Below are 19,067 nucleotides of genomic sequence, written 5' to 3' on the forward strand. Positions count from 1 at the left end.
TATGCCGTCTCCTCACACAACAGATACACTTCACACCCATTGTCAAGTAACGTTATCCATTGCGGGTCATTTACAAAAGGCTGTGTCAGAGGGAAACTGACTTATGGTGGGCCCCCGTCGGTAGGTCCATCCTCTGTAGCCTCCTTCATTGCGCGGGAGCCTGCGTGGGAGTTTTCCAGTCTCCATGATGCCCCTTGTTTGTCCGCCGAAAAGCATCCTATCTCTGGGCGCAGATACTTTGCTGAAGCTTCTTGGTTTTTTGCATGCGTTTGCAGTTTCTGATTATATGTCCCGATTCACTATAAGAGAAGTAGATGAATTTTTTGGAACCCGTCTGAGGCTGCCTGCGAGCACGGGCAGTTTTCAGGCTTTGGATTCTCGCTTCCCTTCGACTGTGGAAGCTAGGGCAGTTAACACAGCCCTGGCATTCATGGGCTGTATCACCCAATTCTGCTCTTCCTTTTGAGCTTAGGGGTTGCGTTAATTTACTCCTCAACGCTGAAGAAGTATACCATAGGTGGGAGCCTCACCGTTCAGCTGCTTAATCGCTGAGGCGCTGCCCACTTTACGACCAACTTGCGTAGCACTTTGAGTAACCCTGAGATTTTCCAGTGATGAAGCAGCAACTCGCTTACGTTGTGGCTTTTGCAAGCCAAAGCTTCATACGTCTCAATTCACCACTCTATTCATAGACTGATAGGAGGCATGCTTCAGCTTTTTCGTTTCTCCCAATATTTTTTGCTGGGCTGATTATGCCACATAACGATGAGTGAGGGCATGTATGAGACCTTGAGCTGTGAGAATGTCTTCAAGCAGACATATTTCTGAGTATAGATAGAGCCGCCAGTAATGTTTCTACCTTTCCAATAAGCGCGCCAAAAAAGCACTCATTTCTCTTAACCTAAATTTACAAAACGACGTATTTCTCCCATTCCCTGATGAAATTAACAGGTACATGCCCTACCTCATGGTCGTCATGCTTTTCTTGTTTCTTTAGCTTGATCGATGGATCCATACAAATTTTGTAGGCTACCAAGATCCTGCCTTTTTACAAGCTAGGGAGCGACTCTGTTATAAACAGGCTGCAGGGCGCCTTTTAGCGCCACCAAAAGGCATTGTACCGCCGACTACTTACATTGCCAAATGGTGTGTTTCTCAGACTGTTGGCAAAGAAAATCAGGTTAGAGAATTACCAAGTCACCTGATCGAAACCAGACAAATGTTGAAGGGATCCCTGATATCCCATTGCAGTTACAGCAAGTGGATGAGCGGGTAAGAGCCGCATCAAGCCAAACGGTGCGATCAACTGTGCATCATACCATCTACGGCCTCAATGGAGAGAGATCCAACTACCGACCCAATACATGCTCCGTAGAAAGCACCGAGTCGTCTCCAAAAGGAGGCCCTGCTCCCCCTTCCCCCGTTTTTTGTGAACTCCAAGAGGAGGGGGGAGGGGCAGCCGAGCTGCGCGTTGCTGCACCGTCTTAGCACTTGAAGCATTCAGGCCTGCTGCCTATAGCGTCTAACGCCCGTGCGCACACACGACACTGCGTCTTCTTGTCTCACGCTAACAGTACTCTGAAATTACAAAGGAAAATGAGTAGACAAACGAATGGGTCAACTCTTCACTAATTTGTAGCTATATATAACCGGTGTAGTACGAAGTGTGTGGGTGTGGCATAGCCGACTGCAGGTGGTTCCGTCTAGTGCACATCCAAAGCCCTAGGCGCGAGTTCTAATCAAGATACGCAAACAGTGTCTATGACAAAGGATCTAAGGCCTATCTCGCTTTCATTTTCGGGGGCAGTGGGGGGATTACGGTTAACTAGAGAGCTTGCCCCTGTGCGTCGACGATGGGTAAACACACCCGTGACGCACATTAGAGAGGATTCCTCAGATGTGGCTACTGCCAAGAGAGGTTTCGAGACAACAAACCCTAGATCTCGAGAAAATTTCCTGCAAAGAAAAAGCAATCGCCGTTCTTTGAGTTGGTGTGTGCTTGGAAGCTTGCTGCACAGCAGAAGCCTCTCATTGGTCCCTCTGCACTGTATGTGCCCCACCGCAGCCGCAGCAGCGGCTGCAGCAGCAGGAACTGCAAGAAAACGGCTGCTTGCTATTGTCCTTTTGCGGGCGTTGTTTATCTGTCTGCTTTCGCCAAGTTCGCAAGGCTCTCATACTGCGTTTTCACTGCCTCCAAGCGTGCGCGGCAGCAACTGCAGCCTGAGGTGGTACAAAAAAATTTCCGCCTGTAAAGCTGCAGTGCTTGCTGCTGCTGCATCCGAGGCTCCCGATTGCGTGTCTAGGGTCCTCAGTGCCCTCGAAGGCAGCAGCGGCAAAACTTCGGAGCAGAAGAGGAGGCAGCCGCATGCTTCAGGTTGCTCTGCTTCAGCAAGAAGTAGACCACGCGCGGAAGGATCCCCTGACGCCTTGCACGATTGCCTCGATCTCCCCCGTAGGTGGGTGCCTGAAGCAGTAGCAGCTCCAGCAGCAGCAGCAGTGTCTGCTCCAACAGCAGCAGCCGCAGGATGAACGGCGCGCATATTCCAGAGGCTGTCGCTGCTGCGACTTCCCCGCCATCGAATGGGGTGGCCCTTGTTGCAGCCTCGGCAGTTGTAGAGGACTGCATCGAAGCGGCATCGACTGCAGTGGCTGTCGCAGCACCGTGTGAGGCTGCACGTCAAGCAGTCACATCGGCAGACGCGCCAGCAAATGCCGTCGCAGCACCCGCAAGCGGTCCTTGGAAGTGCAGTGTCTGCCTTGTCTCGAACGAGGCCACATGCGATGTCTGCCCTTGCTGTGAAACTGGAAGAGACGGATCGAGAGTACGACTTTAAGATGCCCTTTTTAGCCGCTCTTCGGCACTTTTAGCTCGAGGCTCTCTAGGGGGAGAAGGTGTGGTCGTTAACCCCTCGGGAGCCATTGATGTGAATCCGTTGATGTAAATTCGTTGATGTACGCCCGTTGATGTATGCCCGTTGATGCATGCCTTTAGTTTTTCCAATTCTTCTAAGGCCTAGCTGAGCAGCAGCGAAAGGGAACAGGGTAGGGAGAGGCAGTGCAGTGCGTGTGTTACCTGCATAGCCTTGCGTCGCTGCTCGCGGCATTGCAGCAGCGGATGGATGTCAAACAGCCGTACGACGCAGGAGTGTGTATATATATATGTCTATTTATGTAACTCTGTGGTGTGGATTCGTCTGTATGTGTGGTAGCGGGTCGTGGGGGGGAGCCTGTTGGCTTGAGCTGCGTGTTTCGCAGACAAGCTTCCCTCCCAGGCTACATGTTCATGTGTGTACGTATATATATGTGTGTATACATGTATATATGTGTACATGTATGTATATATGTTTGTGTGTGTATATATATATACCTATGTGTATATATGGATGGATGTATATATATGTGTGTCTACATATGTATAAATCTCTGTATATATATGTATGTATACATATGTATATGTTTGTGTATATATATGTGTATACATATGTATAAATCTGTGTATATATGTGTATATATAAGTGTGTATACATATGTATATATCTATGTGTATATATATATATGTATATATCTATGTGTATATATATATATATGGATATATAGGTGTGTATACATATGTACATATGTGCATGCTGTATTCCTGTGGATTGTGTTGCTAAATTTTGGTGCAGCAAGTGCCGAAGGCATCCCCTGCCCTCTCGTCGGGCAGCGGTGGGAGCAGTGTGTTTTTGGAGGGGCTTTTTGAGGGGGAGACGAAGAATGGCATTCCTCGGAAGAGTGCTGGATTTACACCGGTGCTTGATTCGGCAGCCACGGCAGCATGTGTATTCTCGCTTCAGTCGGTGGGAGGCGTGGAGCAGCAGCTAGCGCAGCAGCAGGAGCAGCGGCAGTCCAAGGCACGGGGGCAGACATCGGAGAGTCTTGTCAAGGACCGCAGTGCCACTCCTTCGTTCCTCCCGCAGCAGGAGCAGTCAAGGCAAGTCAAGGGATTTGTCTTCGTCGCTCCTGCTGCCTCTTCGCAGGAGCAGCAGCATCGCGTGGACGGCAGCGCAGCGGAAGTCGAGAAGCGACAGCACCAGCAAAAAGAAGAGGAGGAAGAGAAGCAGCGACGGCAACAGCAGAAGAAACAGCAGGAAGAAGAAGCGGCTACGCGGCTGGAAATCCCCGTGTTGTCTGCAGCCCAGCCTCTCAGCGCAGTGTACATGATGGGATCGGGGGAGCTCGAGCAGATCCCCTTCTTCACCCCTGAGGAAGAGGGGGGGGGCGAAGTAATGCAGCCTCGCTTGATTCCACTGCAAGCACAGATGCAAGTGGTGGGCGCTGCTAGCGGTGCTCTTCACACGGTGCTGCTGCTGGCCAGTGGTGCATGCTGCTCCTTCGGATGCAACGATGAAGGAGCGCTTGGGAGGCTCTGCAAAGACACTCCAGCAAACGAACCAGGTAGCTGGCGAGGGGGGAAGGGAAGCGGAGGGGAGGGGAGATAGCGGAGGGGGGGGGGAAGTGTGTGGTTGGGGACTGGGAAGAAAGAGGCGCTTCAAATACGCCGATTTGTACGTTTTTCTACGACGCACGCGCCAACCAACGTGTGGCGCTTCAGCGAACCGCCTTCTGCAGAAAGGCGCTGCTCAAAGTGCTCCCAATTACCCGCTTCACGGGGAAGGAGAAAGGGCTTGATGTTATTGTGGCTGTATGTGTGTGTGTGTGCCGCTGTCGTCTTTTCTCGCTTTCTCTCTCTTGCTGGAGCTTTGAGTTTGCGTTTGAAAGGGGACGCGCAAAATGCGTAGTTCGTTGTCGGAGGGGAGACGGCCGCTGTGGTTGCCTCCGATCGATACGCGCGGTTGCTTTTGCGGGAGCAGCATCTGTGTGTGTTTGTGTGTATGATTGTTTGTGTTTATGTGTTTGTTTGTGTGCTTATGTGTATGTTTGTGTGTGTTTATGTGTATGTCTGTGTGTTTACTTATGTTTGTGTGTTTATGTGTATGTATGTTTGTGTGTTTCTGTGTCTGTTTGTGTGCTTATGTGTATGCTTGTGTGTTTATGTGTGTCTGTTTGTTTATGTGTATGTTTGTTTGTGTGTTTATGCAGGTTTATGTGTATGTTTGTTTGTGTGTTTATGTGTATGTTTGTGTGTTTACGTGTATGTATGTTTGTGTGTTTATGTGTATGTTTGTGTGTTTATGTATGTTCATGTGTTTATGTGCATGTATGTTTGTGTGTGTTTATGTGCATGTATGTTTGTGTGTGTTTATGTGTATGTGTGTTTGTGCGTTTATGTATGTTCATGTGTTCATGTGCATGTATGCTTGTGTGTTTATGTATGTTTGTGTGTGTTTATGTGTATGTCTGTTTGTGTGTTTATGTATGTCTCTTTGTTTATGTGTATGTCTGTTTGTTTATGTGTTTATGTATGCTTGTGTGTTTATGTGTATGTTTGTTTGTCTGTTTGTGTGTTTATGTTTGTTTGTGTGTTTATGTGTTTATGTCTGTTTGTGTGTTTATGTATGTTTGTGTGTGTCTATGTGTCTTTGCAGGGCTGGTGGAACTGCCGGATGCGGCTGTCTCGGTGGCATGTGGCGATTCGCATTCGGCCTTTGTGACTGCGCAAGGAAGGTTGCTGCTGTGTGGCTCTTATCGCGTAAGCTGAGACATGATTTCTTCGCAGAGGATTTCTGTGTATAGCGGGAGGGCACTCTTTCGCCTGCTGCATAGCAGCAGCAGGAGGTCTTGGGTGTATTAGAGGCTGTAAGCGTAGCAGCAGGAGAAGAAATAGGGGCAGTGCTAGAGCTGTTTTGGAGGGGAGGATGAGTAGGCGACAGGTTTTTGTTTCGCGCGATGCCTCCTGCAGGTAGTCTCCTGCCTGAAGGGGGGGGTTTTCGTTTTCTGCACGTAGCAGGACGGTTTCATGTTGCTTGTTTGCCACTTTTGCAGGATGCAAGTGGTGCCTTAGGCTTTGCGCGTTTGGGCAAGGGATCGCGTGTCATGCGACAGCTTTTGCCTGTGGATGTCTTTGCATCCTTGAGTCTTCCCATTCAGATAGCCGCTGTCGTGAGTCTCAGCCTGCTGCGCTCTGTCCGCCGCTCCTTCCCCCTGTCTGCGCTTTCGCAGCTTAGCTTTTCCGCTTCTTCTCCTGATCGTTGAAGGGGAACGGGCAACAGCGCGGCAGCGACTTTCTTCCTGGATCCGCTAGCTTTCACTTGCAGGCTTTTTCCCTGCCGTCTGGAAATTTTTCTGCCTCTCACGCGTCCTCTGTGCAGTCCGTGTGTGTGTGTTTGTGTGTGTGTATGTGTGTGATCTGCACACAGGCCTGTGGGGAGGATCACACTGTCGCTCTGGAGAGAGGGGGGGAGGCTATATGGCTATGGGGTAGCAATGACTTTGGTCAGCTTGCTGTTGGCTCGGCCGGAGCTTCTGCCTCCGCTGCAGCAGCTGCCGTGTTAGACGCTAACAGTGGAGCGGCTGCTGCAGCGGCGAAAGCTGCTGAAGTAGCGGCATCCGACGCTGCGCAGGAGGAGAAACAGCGTCTCCTAGAGCCCACCAGGCGACCGCTTGAGAGGTAGATAGAATAGCAGATGGACTACACCCATTTGCATGCACGTACACCTCGTTTCTGAAGAGCCTCATGCGGCTCTTTGTGGGGTGGCCTTCATTCACCACCACTGGGGTTGTAGTAGGCCTTGTCGTGTTTCTGCCTGCCTTCCAATTATGCACTCTGAAGGCAGTTGTATCTTCTACCGATCCACTTTTCTGCGTGCTTGCATGCTTCCATAAATGCCTACTTACTTGCATGTCTCCATAAATACTTACTTACCTCCCTGCTCACTTGCATACTTCCATAAATACCTACCTACCTACCTGCCTACCTCCTCGCATTCTTCCATAAATACCTACCTACCTACTTGCCTACCTTCCTACCTACCCGCATACTTCCATAAAAATCTACCTACTTATTTACTTGCGTACTTCCATAAATACCTACTTACCTACCTGTTTGCATACGTGTGTCGCCCCTCTGTCCGCCCATCTCTATGCTTCTCGCTCGACGCCTTCCGCCGTTGCGTTTGCATGCACTATAGTCTCGCATGCGCTGCGCAGGAGTGTGTGTGGTGCCTACTGCTGCCGCTTTCCGTGTTGCTGCAGCCTCGGCCTCTCTGACGAAATGCAAGCGATTACTGCAGTGTACTGCGGCCGTTGCACAACGTTCATTGCTGCGTCGCCAAAGGCAGCAGCGGGAGCGACTCCAGAAGCGAGCGAGACGTTTCTCTTTGCCTGTGGTCGTAACACGCAGGGAGAGCTTGGTCTGTGGCTTTCGGAGCAGCAAGCTCCTCCGGGGGAGCAGGCTGTGGTGTGCGAGTTCAAGAGAGTGCAGCTGCTGCAGGAGGGGATCTTGAAGAACGTCTGTGGAGGGCAGTTTTTTACCCTCGTTCTTACCGCAGGCGGGAAGATCTACACCTTTGGGCAGGAAAACTTCCTCGGTAGGGTTTCTTAGCGGTTTTTTGCGCGAAAGACTCTCTGTTTCTGCCGAAAGGCTTCTGTTTTCGCCGACTTGTCCGGCTGCATTGCCTGAGCTGCAGGGCAGACGCCTCCGTGCATGCGGGATGTTTTTTCCATCCGTTTGGTGCACAACGGCTGCTGCAGGACGGGGCTCAACGGCATGCGTGCCTTCTGGCAATCCGCGGCTGCTGCCGCTCTGCGATGGAGAACTGGGTATTCGTTTTCGGTGGATCGGGTGCGGCAGCGATCACGCCCTTGCCGTCTCGCGCTCGGGGTGTCTGTACACCTGGGGAGCCGGGCAGAACTACCAGCTAGGAACAGGCGACGATCCGGTGCTTCTCCCTTCGCCTGCTCGAATTGATCCGCAGAATTTCAAGAATCAATGCGTTCTCCAGGTGGGAAAAGGCATGTTGCGAAGCTCGGCGATGCATGTCGTGCGACCATGTTCGGCGGGTGTGTGTGTTTGTGTGTGGACCAGTTTGTCTGCCTTGAGGCTGCTCCTTGAGGCTGCTTTCGGCAAATTCAAGGTTTTTGACGGAGGAGGGGATGGGAGGAGGGGCAAGTCTTTTTTTCCTTGTCTCTCATGGAATAAGAAGGGGGAAGGGGGAATAACTGTGTTGACTGTGGAACTGTTTCGCGTGGCGATGTTGCTTCTGATGCGGCAGGCGTGCGGCGGTGCACAGCACTCGACGGTATTGGCGTGGTCAGGCAGCTATGCAGAGGTGCTGCAGCAGCAAGAGAGGCAGCCAACAGCCGAGCAGGCAGTAGCTGCGGCTGCTGAAGAGGAGCGCAAGGAAGGCGATCAACAGCTGAAGCGGCCTCTAGAAGAGGCTGCTGCTACGACGGCAGCCAAGGAAGCGTCGCCACCACCTAAGAAGGCGAAACGTCAGTTGGTGTTCACGCGCTGGAGCTGCTGCTGATGCTGCTGTCGAAGGGTCGCTGAAGCACTTGGCGTTTGCCTTGCTGGTGAGGCATTCGTGCTGTGCTGTGTGTGCGTTGGTTGGTGCTGCAGATGGAGAAGACAGCGCACTCCTGCAGCTGCATGCTCAGACGCGGAGTCAACGCCGCAGCCGTAGTCGAAGCCGTAGTGTTTGCCGTGCACCTTCAGCGAGTGTAGCCTCAGAAGAGACACGTGCCAAAGAAGGGGATAACTTGAACGTGAAATCCATTGAGAAGGATGAGCAGCAGCATGTGCAAGCAGAAGGCCACATGGACAGTGAAACAGCAGAGCCGATCGCTGCTGCCGTAGAACCAGGTGCACCTGCAGATGAGACGGCTGGTGCTGTTGCAAAAGGTGCAGCAGCCGATGCAGCATCTATGGCAGCAGCAGCTGCTGCCATAGAGACCGTTGAAGGGCAGGCGGATGCTGAAGAGAAGTCTGAAGCGTCAGCCCTTGCGCATAAGGAAGCAAGGCAGCGACATCCCGCCGCTGCAAAGAAGCAGCAGCAGCGCAGAGAATCGGTCGTCGAAAAAGGAAAAGTTGAGGGCGATTTGCGAAATGAGGAGCAGAGTGACGGTGAGGAGTCGGCAGCAACAGCAACAGCTGGTGCCAGTGGACGTAGAAGCAGGAAACTGAAGTCAGGAGCTGCAGCTAAGCCCAAGATTTCTACACAGCGCCGTGTGGCTGTATCAGGGCAGGCAGCGCCAGCGAAAAAGGCAGTGACGAGCAAGACAGAGGCGACTGCGGCTTCTGGAGCGAGTGACGATGATCTTGGCGTGAGCGGCAGCAGCAAGGGCGTGCTGCAGCAGAGCAGCGAGAATGAAGCGGAGGCAGCGTTGCATGAAGAGGCGGCAGCGGCTGCATTGTCACCCCAGGAGGCGTCGAAAAAGAGGCTCTCTGTGTCTCCGCGTGCCGGGTCAGATGTGGCTTCCGCAGCTAAGAGCAAAGCATCAGGCAGCGCTGCAAGAACGCGAACAGTGGAAGCTGCAACGAGCCGAAGGGGTAGGTCGGCGCAGGGTGCTGCAGCTTCTGTTGCTGCCGGCAGAAAGGGTAGCAGTGTCACGAGTAGCGGCAAGATGAGCTCCGCAGCTGCAAAAGCTAAGGCGAAGGGCAAACCTGCTGCCGCTCCAAAGAAGCCTGCCACCACTCGAAAAGCGATTAGCAAGCCCGTGCACTCTTCACGGGGACGCTCTAAGGCATCCACGAAGGGCAAAGCCGCTCAGAGTAAGCCTGCTGCTGCTGCTGCCAGTGTTGGCAAGAAGAAGAATGCGGCTCCTGCAGCAGCGAAGAAAAGTGCCTCGCGTCGCGGCGCTGGCAGCAACACGAAGGCACCGGCTGCTGCAAAGGCAGGGGCCGATAAAAAGGCGCAGCCTCAGCAACAACGAGCTTCCCCAAAGCGAGCGCCAGCCGCAAAGGCAACGGGTGAAAGGGGAGACACCCATAAACAGGGAGTGACGAGCTCCGCATCGACGGCAGCCAAAAGCAGCTGCGGCAAAGCCGGCCGCAGCAAGCGAGCAGCAGCGTGAAAAGTAGTGCTCTAGTTAGCCAGCGAGTGCTGGCTTCTTTTTATAGTTCAGTATGTTGGCGCTGTGATGCCGAAGCATCTCCTTGGCCATTATGTAGGGCGTTCCCCCAAGTGTGTAGGTGCGGAGAGACGGCTCTCTCTCTCTCTGCAGATTAGCAGTGTATATGTGAGTAGTCGGTAGATGTCGAATTTGCGAATCGTTTTTACAATCACATTGGAATGTACAATGGCTTACACCTGCCGGCCTGGCGTATGAAGCGGGCTTGTGGCTGCAGCTCCGTAGTGTCAAGCTCGCATGTGCGGTTCTGGTTGCGGTGCCATGGAGGTATCAGAAGCAAAAGGTCTTGCCTGTCGCTTTGGAATCTCTTCTGGCCTTGTTGCACGCGTCTATGTTTCTAGCATTCTGCTGGCGCTCGTGCCACCGTATGGACACCCATATGCGCAGGGGCAGATGTGCCCTACGGGCTGCTGCTACTGTGTTTTCTGGAGACAGACTGGGGCGTTGTGCAAGTTGACGTGACGATGCTCAAGGGGTAGCAGGGTTAGAAACGAACAGCAAGGCCATCCTCCGAGAGATCCTGCTCTTCACTTTAAAAAGGTTAGGGAGGGCGATCCGGGGGATGGCGTAATAGGGCGGAAATCCTCTGTGGGGGTAAACCAGTAACGGGCACCCGAGGATCATGTGTTGGTGACAGCATAAGCCGCTAGACGGGCTAAAGCGGTTTTCTTTAGGCTGCAAGGGCGCTTTCTGTGGGTGTGTCGAGGGGGGGGGCCACTGTCTGCTGCGACACACGCATTAGAAGGCACGTTCATGGCGTACTGGCAGCTGGATCCACTACGTTAGTGTGCTTCAGTAATGTAGACGACGCAGGCATGCAGTGCTGCATCTCCAGATTCCGCTTCTTCTTGTACCTAAGGCATTGAGACGATGAAAGAATTCCTCCTTTTCACGTCTCCGTACATGTTGCAGCCCGCTTCCATGTGCCACCAAGAGTCAGGAAGCTAACTGCGCTTTCGGCTAAACTCTCTTCGTTGCACCTATAGGGCGTGCCTATTCCAGGCTTAAAGTGCAAACAATGGTTTATGTCTTTCGCTTTTGTGTACTCCAGCACCAAACGGGAGAATGACCTCGTAGTGGGCGCTGTAACTCTAAAAGTATCGACGACACGTATAGTGATGTCTGAATATATATATGTGTGTGTCGTCAAGATGCCGCTGAGCATTCTGAGGCCTGCTATATGGTCAAAGGGTAGTAAGGTGGGAAAAGCCCTCGTCATGATCCATCCCGCGCAACATGCTGGCTGTGAACGGTTCTTTCTGAGCGACTGCCGCTCAGCAATGTCTGCAACCAATCAAGAGGCGGAAGCATGGAGAAAGCGCGGCGGATAGCGATTCCCCTTCAAAAGTTCTAGATCTAGCCTCTTCGCTTGTGCGAATTGTGAATAATTCAAGCCGTCCCAATACAAACTTCATCAAGCTGCCGACGTCCAGGCTATTGTCATTCAGGTCCTTTGTGGACCAATCTGTACCCCTCCACTGCCTCATGCTTTTTCAGAGTGACGCGCATCAGCAAACTAGGTTTATTGCTGCCTCAAGTCTCCATCATTCCGGAGATTGGTGGGGGCTAGGGCCATCAGATGCATTCCCTCGATTGGCGCTTTTTATCTGCACTTGGCATTGGCACCCAGTAGGGAGAGCGCCTAAAACAACGTGTACTTGAACGTTCTGCCTGTGTTAAGTGCTTCACTTAATAGTGGGGACCTGTAAATTTATTTATTGATAACCGGCAAGTATAATGCACTGCTTATCCATGAATGCAAAGTTGGGGTCGTGCATTAGTCTATTCCTTGGGGGCTCTGGGCTCCTCTCCGCTATGAGGAACATTAGTGTGCGCATGCGCGGCAAGGAACTACTTGGAATTGCTTGGAGGGATAGTAGTGAGCGACTAGGTTGCCCCTACTGTTCTTAAGCCTTGGACATAGCACTTTGCCTGAGGCCTGCATGTGAAGGCTCTTTTAGCTTCGAGACTCGTGCAAGAGCCAGCAGGAGCCACATAAACTGCCTGCTACAGATAGCTCAGTTAGCTCGCCCCTTTAAATTCAGGCAGTAGGGGAAGGAGGATGGCAGCGGTGCGCGTTGTCTGACCCCATGAGCACTCCAGCCAGCCGCAGACAACTGAGAATTGCAAATAATCGAACCTCCACATACTGCCTTTTTCTTTGGTTTGGGGTCAACTAGCCCTACGCTGCAGCATAGAGAGTATCTTACTGCCCAGAGACACCTTTGGCGATGAATTAAACCTTAATATAACTAGTGCTGTTAAAACTGCCGAGGGGTAGGCTAGCCTGGTACAAAAGCTCTGGTCACTTGATGGCAAGACACCACTACGAGTCACCACATATATCAAGTCCTTTGGCTTGAACAATTTTTCGTTTGCTTGTCGCCCAATGGCGAGTGCTCTTAAGGGAATCAATGCGGTGGCAGAGAGTAGCTGAGCCTGTAGACGGGGGCCTCTGTCCGGACACACAATATTGGTCGAGGCTGCACTTCATCACTTTCCTCCCCTGAGCTAAGCCATCTCTCTTTCAAAGTTTTTGGTACTAGAGTCTTTGTATGTGCTTAGCTTATGGGTGACAATCCGTATAAAATCTCCGCCGAGGGAGACCTAGCTTTATATTCAATGCATACTTGATCAAAAGTTGTTGAGTGTTTATCCAAACGAGCTGCCACCTCCCTGCTCACACTTAATAGGCTTTCCTACATGAAGGTAGAGGGAGAGACAGGGTGCGGTTAGCGGCCTTCTTCAAAACGCCAAGCCTTCCCAAATCGCTGCGCGCAGTATCTACTACACATGCACACAGCACTGAACAATTGTGTGTTGAGCTAACTTTTCTATACAACTAAGAAAAATACGAGCAACCAACCCAAACGGTCAGCTTGTCGTTAACTCTTAATAAAGCATAACCAGTGTAGTAGAAAACGCCAAAATGTAGCAAAGCCCGGTGCATTCTGCCTCTAGTTGCGATTTTAGCAAGGAATTTCCGTCGCACGCTCACGGGTACTCGATGATTCAATACGACTATCCGGTTAGGCATTCGTGTGTGTGCATTCCTACAAAAATACAACAAATTGGCAAATTATTTGCGTAGCAATGTGCTAAACACGAATCCACGGTTGAGGGTCTCCTTCCCTAGGGTCTCCGGCGCTGCGGTCCACCCGCTGTTCCCTTTTCACTCGAAATTACATGCGGAGAGCCTGAATATTGTGCTTGCTGTTATTGTCAAGCATAAGATGCATGCCAAATACATAGCGTCCCTCCAGTCAGTAAATACAGCGGCGGAACGACCTACAGCAGCAGCTGCTGCACGATCCTGAGTATATATTTCAATGTTTACCGCTTAATACCAGCAGCTACTCTGACTATTAAGCCTTCAAAAGCCTTCATAAGCCTACTTGTGCTGTAAAAATGAACGACTTATTCGACAGACGTGTACTAGTCTGTTGCCTCGAAGTGGGCGCCAGCATCATTAGCTGCAGGTCTGACAGTTGACGTCGCTGTGCAAAGGCCTCGAAGTCACTTGTCCGGATGAAAATCCCCATAATTTTCTAGAGGATTCCATTTTATGGATCTTCGAAAAGGGTAGGTGTTCTGAAAGATTCCTTATTTGAGGCTTTGCAGGGCCCTGTTGGCCGTACGGTCTGTCCGACGGCTCGCTCACCTCGGAGCAGTGGCTGTCTTTTTACGAACAAAACCTCGGCGAGGTAGCGAAAACCTAAGGACCTTCAGTGCTAGGCACATATTCGTTTTTTCGTTCAGTGATATTTGACTAATTGGGTAGCTGTCTGTTGCAGCGCGGGAGGGAGGGAGGGAGGTCCCTCAGGCCAAGGTCTCTGGTGTACCGACGCCTGCCTGTGGTTCCGCCACCGGTAACAGCCGGAGTCACGCAGCAGCGGCCGCTACAATGGGAGATTTGCGCGCTCCCTCGACAGCTACAGAGAGGGCAGCTGCGACGATCGCAGCAGCGGCAGAAGCCGCAGCAGCAGAAGAGGCCGCAGCAGCAGAAGAGGCCACAGCAACAGATGAACTCTCTGCATTGCTGTCAGAAGATGCAGTGGAAAGCGAAACTGCGAGGCGGTCGACAGTCGAAGAACCCTGTTACGGAGGTATCTCTGAGGTTTCAGGGGACCACGCGCCAGCAGCAGGCGTCCTAGGCGACAAGAGGTCTAGGGTCCAACTGCCTGCCTCGCCATCTTCATTTATGAAACCCTCGGTTATAATAGCAGGAAAAGCTTCTGAGGGGTACGCCCAAGGAAGCTCTCCTTTAGGAGACCATGGCGCTTCCTTCGGGAAGGGCCCTTCGCGGTCTTGCCAGTGGCTCCGCTGCCTCCCCGTCCTCTTCCTCATGCTGCTAGTGCTCTATATAAACGTCGTCTATGTAGCGGTGAGGCCAACATTACACGTCCAATTACGTATGAGAGGCACTGGGGCAGAGGGCTCCTACCAGAACCCAAGAGGGGTCCCTGTTGGAATGCGAGGGATGGGATCAGCTATTCCTAGAGTTGGTGGTGTATATGGGTACGGCCGCATATGTGTTGATATGGCACATTCTATACTGTGAAAGAGAGAGAGACTTGGAAACCTTCCTGCGTGGACCCTGAGACTGCTGGCTCAAGAAGAACAAATTGCACATTTGTGCGACCATATGCTTATGTGTATATACCTATTTTGAAAATATTTTATTTCCACTTCGAACCGTAGTGCGTCAGTTCCTCTGCACTGTGTGCGGCTGCTCAGTACCACTGCCTTCCGCAGTTGCAACTAGGAAGGCCTTCAGAAAAACGGGATATCCACAAATTCAAAAGGTAGCGACGAACACGCGCACCCCGAAGTAGCCGGCTTTCTGGGCTCCAATTTCTAAACGAGTTTTCTAGCTTGCTTGGTCTCCCGATGTTCTAAATAGATTAATTAAGGGGTGACTTAAATGGTCAGCTAGCTCATGAGCCCGCTCACGGGCTCAGAGATTGTACAGCGCCGAACATTGGGGTCAAGCGGCCAACCCCTGATCCATCCTGTTGTGCGTGTGCTGCTTAAAGGGGGTCCTACGAGCTGATTGCCTTTGCAGCCCTAACATTTTTGTTTATGCTGAGCTACTGGCTAGCAGTAGTGACCCCAGCAGGTTCTATCCCCAAAACTCACGAGTGGGCCCTCCGAGACGAAGCGCCAAGCGGCACGGGTGTCTCTAAACCCGTCGTGAGTTTGCTTGCTTTGAAAGCCTCTCCGCATGATTTGGAGTGGCACTGACAGACGCATGCCCTGTATTGCGAAACCAACCATGCATCCCTCTTGTCAGGGGGTCTAAATAGCTGTAAGGGGGCATCTGAACTGGAGGACGCAGCGGTTTTTGTGTGGATCTAAGTGTCAGAGATTGACCGGCATTCTAAGTAATGTGCGTGGTACATTGAGATGTCGCAAGTTGACCATGTCTCAGTTCCTCTGTTCCTTTTGAATTCTTTGTTGCTACCGCCTTCTGATATGATACAGGAGACCAAACGGAGCGGAGGCCGGAGGGCATGCAAGTGGTGCTGCCAGAGCAAGCCTGACAGGGCGCACCACTGCCGTGTATGCCGATCGTGTGTCCTCAAGATGGACCATCACTGCCCTTGGATATTCAACTGCGTCGGATGGGGGAACCATAAATTTTTTTTGCTTTCACTCGTATGGGGAGCAGCACTGGCTTTGTTCGTGGCGATCACAATGCTGGTATCCGTAAGAAAAGCCATTAAAAGCGAAGAGGTACATTTGAGGCATAGCAACAGGGAGCAAAAGGTGTCAGAAGAGGCACAGGGCAGCCTAGGGAAAATAGCAAAGCAAGAGTTCCAGACAACGCCCTAAGAGGAGTGTAGGAGGGCAGATGTGAGAAGGATGAAGGGGAGGGCTAGCGGCAGCGGAGGATACCGAATGCAGCGGCAGCGTGCTTCAGTCTGATGGCGAGCGTGGCAGACTAGCAATCTGCAGCGATGTACGATGCAGAAGGGGACTTTGGGCAAAAAGGGTCGCAAATCTATCCATATCCACCAAGAATTCTGCTTCAGTGTTCGTTTTCTGTCGGTTGGTGGCGCAGGCTTCATTCGAAAGAGTGTTTATGTTGCTGTTTGCCGAGACACTGGATATATTTCTGTGCGCCCTCATTTTGGGGTTTCTAATATTCCACTCATTGTGAGACTCACCTCACTGAATCGTTGTTCCCCTTCAGTATAAGAGTGCAGGGCGCAAGAATTTGCATCAATGAATGGATAACGCGGGCAGTGAGCGCACTGTATATGTGCGAACATATTGCTGCACCATGCTGAGCCCACTTTCACGTGGAGGATGCCGTATATGGAATACAGAGCGTAGACATGTAGGCGCACGAGGCATATTCTAATTCGTGAAATAGCCATTTTCATGCACAGTTGTATGTAGCTGTCCTCAATACAATGTATACCTTGGCTGACTGGGAAAACGTCAACAGACTTACTACAAGTGCTTGCTAGTGGCTGTACGATTCAGTTTGGTGGTCAATGCCATCACGACGATAGAGTTCTGCGAGAAACAATTCAGGAAGTCTCCTTTTGATTCTACGCTAGAGGTACATTTCTTGCTTAAAGCAGCCGCTGTGAACAAATGGGAAGCATGGACGTTGGAGAAGTACATCACAATTCATGATATCACGGCAGAAAACTGCATTTTATGGCTGTACGAATATAGGTGTCATGGTCTCATGGCTTTTGGAAGAACTTTACGGACGCTTTTGGCCCCGACCCTCTTCTCTGGTTTTTCCCAGTTGGTAAGCCTGGACCGCGTGGATTATCATATTTACGGAGCAAGTAGCGTACAGAACATACGACCTAAACCTTGTAGAATGACTTAGCAAGGCACTTGTGCGTCTCCTAGCAAGTAGAAAGAAATGGCCTGCGTGCAGTCAAACAGCACACCTAAAGGCCCCCTACTGCATGAATGGCAGCACGATGCTTTCTTTGGAGTCACATGCAGACTCCTTAAACACCTGAGAGTGTGCGTTCTAGCCGCTAAGACAGTGCGACTTCTCCGCCTGGTTTGGTAAACTCTGATTGCAGATAACCGCTTTGGAGACGGAACTACCTTTACTCCTGGATCCAGCTTGCACTACGATTCAGTGAACGTAGAGAAGCACGTAAACAGGACGCTCAGTGCCTCGAGGAGGTGGGTTTACACACACCCTTCCAGTGGCGAATACCTATGTCTTTAGCTGAGCCGTTCACAGCTGCAGACACGCGACCACGTGGCTGTACCTCAGTAATCGTGCAGCAAGGAGGCAAGACGTAGAAGTCCTAAGAGCTTGGTTCAATTGTGAATATTCTGAATGTGCAGATACAAAGGGTTTTCCCCCATTGTTGATGATGATTCATAGAAGCTGGGCACCTGCGTAGTATTGTTCTGGAGACAGAGGCATATTCGTGAATGACATCAAGAGGAAACGCAAGAAGTAGGGAAGAATTGATGGTCTTTGTTGCTAGAACCCCAAGAGTCTCGATGCTACAAAAGGTGGAGCTATCGGCTACAAGCTCTGCTATGCGTAAATCTTATTCAAAATATCCGAGGTCTCAGAAAAGGCTGAAAGGGGTTTAGAGGCCGACAGGGTCTGCGCGCTGGAAACTAAGCAACGAAGCTCTCCAGTACGTGGACGAACAAAGTCAAGTGTGTACAGGTTTTGGCACTCGAGAGTGGCATTGATTATGTCTGGATGAAGACGGGGAATATAATTCCAATAGTGGAGGTGCCGAAGTTTCTGCCCTCTTCAAAATCCCGCTTGAGGGCTACGCTGCCTTCGCGACACCCATAAAGCTTCAATACCAGCATTTATGTGAAAGGTATCTTTTTCACCTTTAGAGTAACGACTGTAGGCACGCACTCGTTGATCACTGTACTCACAGGTCTGCAAGAGGTTGCAGTAAAAGCTATTGCAGAGGACGGTTATATAACCATGTGACTAGCAAGGTTTGTTAATAACGGCCTTGCTGGAACTCACTAGTTGCAGCACTTTTCCAGTAAAGCTGTGCAATGGGTTCTGGTGAAGTGATTGTCAGTGTAGCATCTATCGAATGTGGACTTCGCAAAAATGGGGTGATAGGTGACTACGAGACGCTGCAATGAACAATACATGAATCATGAGTGCCGGAGGCTCTGTCCCCCCGTACACGTGCACAACCATTTTGTGATATCTTCCCAAAGACACTCTCAGCAAGTGGAACTACTCGGGGATTTACCCTCCACAAAGCTTAAACCCTTTCCTCTATATTCTGTAACTTGGGACCGGCTGATTAAGGCATCAATACGTCCCTCGCAAGAAAGCCTGACAGAGGGAAACGCAGAACCTTTGAACACCAGTCAATGGTTTTACATAGGAGACCCAAGACCTCTGCCGTCACCGCCTGCATTGGAAGGCAACCCAGTTGCAGGCGGACGAATGCCCAGTAGAACGCAGCGCGCAGCTGCAGGCTGCAGCCTGGTCTCGCAAACTCCAGACAGCTGGTATAAAACACAGCGTAGTATGCCACTCATTAGTGTTGAGGGCTGTGCGCTAGATGCCTCTACGTGGTATCCATTGCTGTCGTAGAGAGCACAGCGCTGGCATGGCATGGAAAGTATCCCTATGCTTTTTTATTACATCCATGGGAGAAGGGAGGCCTCTCAAAGCTGAGGCGTGGACTCTATTCGAAAACGATCGAAGCCCTTGAATCACCTTCTCTAGTCCGCTGCTGTCATGAGGTCGCAGAATTCATAAAAATCAACATAGCTGCAAAACGCATATACCACATCTGCCCTATCTCATGGCCCTGTGGCTCCACAAGCATACAGTCGATCCACTATTGATTTGACTCCTACGGATGCATCAGGGAAGAAGAGCAATCGCAGTAACACCACGCATCACGCACAGATAGTGGTTGAAACATACCCATCAGAATTCTTATCGATTTCTGCGAAGATCATCTGCAGCTCTCCGTCCGTAAGAACCCCGTACCTGCATTCCACAAATGGCATGAATGAGACCTTTGAAGTGTGTTTCAAAAACGATGAGGGCTCTAATCTAGCTCACA

General features: G+C 51.2%; 4 protein-coding genes across 4 annotated transcripts; all 4 read left to right on the forward strand.

Moving 5' to 3' along the window:
* Nucleotides 1-2,525: 2,525 nt before the first annotated feature.
* LOC34620943 (regulator of chromosome condensation) lies at nucleotides 2,526-8,405 on the forward strand. Its single transcript, XM_026333931.1, is given in 8 exon segments — nucleotides 2,526-2,822; nucleotides 3,666-3,836; nucleotides 4,062-4,434; nucleotides 5,526-5,629; nucleotides 6,297-6,547; nucleotides 7,132-7,340; nucleotides 7,630-7,880; nucleotides 8,151-8,405. Coding segments are annotated over 8 exon segments (1,911 nt in total).
* A 397-nt stretch (nucleotides 8,406-8,802) lies between these two features.
* Nucleotides 8,803-11,339, forward strand: LOC113146475 (micronuclear linker histone polyprotein-like). The gene is made up of 3 exons (XM_026333932.1): nucleotides 8,803-9,199; nucleotides 9,347-9,669; nucleotides 11,160-11,339. Exons 1-3 carry the CDS (start codon nucleotides 8,803-8,805, stop codon nucleotides 11,337-11,339), a joined length of 900 nt encoding a protein of 299 aa, XP_026189717.1.
* Nucleotides 11,340-13,416: 2,077 nt separating this feature from the next.
* Nucleotides 13,417-14,817, forward strand: LOC113146476. Its single transcript, XM_026333933.1, has 4 exons — nucleotides 13,417-13,446; nucleotides 13,561-13,659; nucleotides 13,790-14,392; nucleotides 14,746-14,817. The coding sequence occupies exons 1-4, from the start codon at nucleotides 13,417-13,419 to the stop codon at nucleotides 14,815-14,817; spliced, it is 804 nt and encodes a 267-aa protein (XP_026189718.1).
* A 130-nt stretch (nucleotides 14,818-14,947) lies between these two features.
* On the forward strand, nucleotides 14,948-17,380 carry LOC113146477 (palmitoyltransferase ZDHHC20-like). The gene is made up of 8 exons (XM_026333934.1): nucleotides 14,948-14,979; nucleotides 15,045-15,201; nucleotides 15,493-15,744; nucleotides 16,073-16,167; nucleotides 16,501-16,579; nucleotides 16,699-16,777; nucleotides 17,067-17,172; nucleotides 17,341-17,380. Exons 1-8 carry the CDS (start codon nucleotides 14,948-14,950, stop codon nucleotides 17,378-17,380), a joined length of 840 nt encoding a protein of 279 aa, XP_026189719.1.
* The last annotated feature ends 1,687 nt before the right edge of the window (nucleotides 17,381-19,067 follow it).

Source organism: Cyclospora cayetanensis, unplaced genomic scaffold (genome assembly GCF_002999335.1).
Source record: "Cyclospora cayetanensis isolate NF1_C8 unplaced genomic scaffold, CcayRef3 CcayRef3_contig_322, whole genome shotgun sequence".
Classification (NCBI taxonomy): domain Eukaryota; phylum Apicomplexa; class Conoidasida; order Eucoccidiorida; family Eimeriidae; genus Cyclospora; species Cyclospora cayetanensis.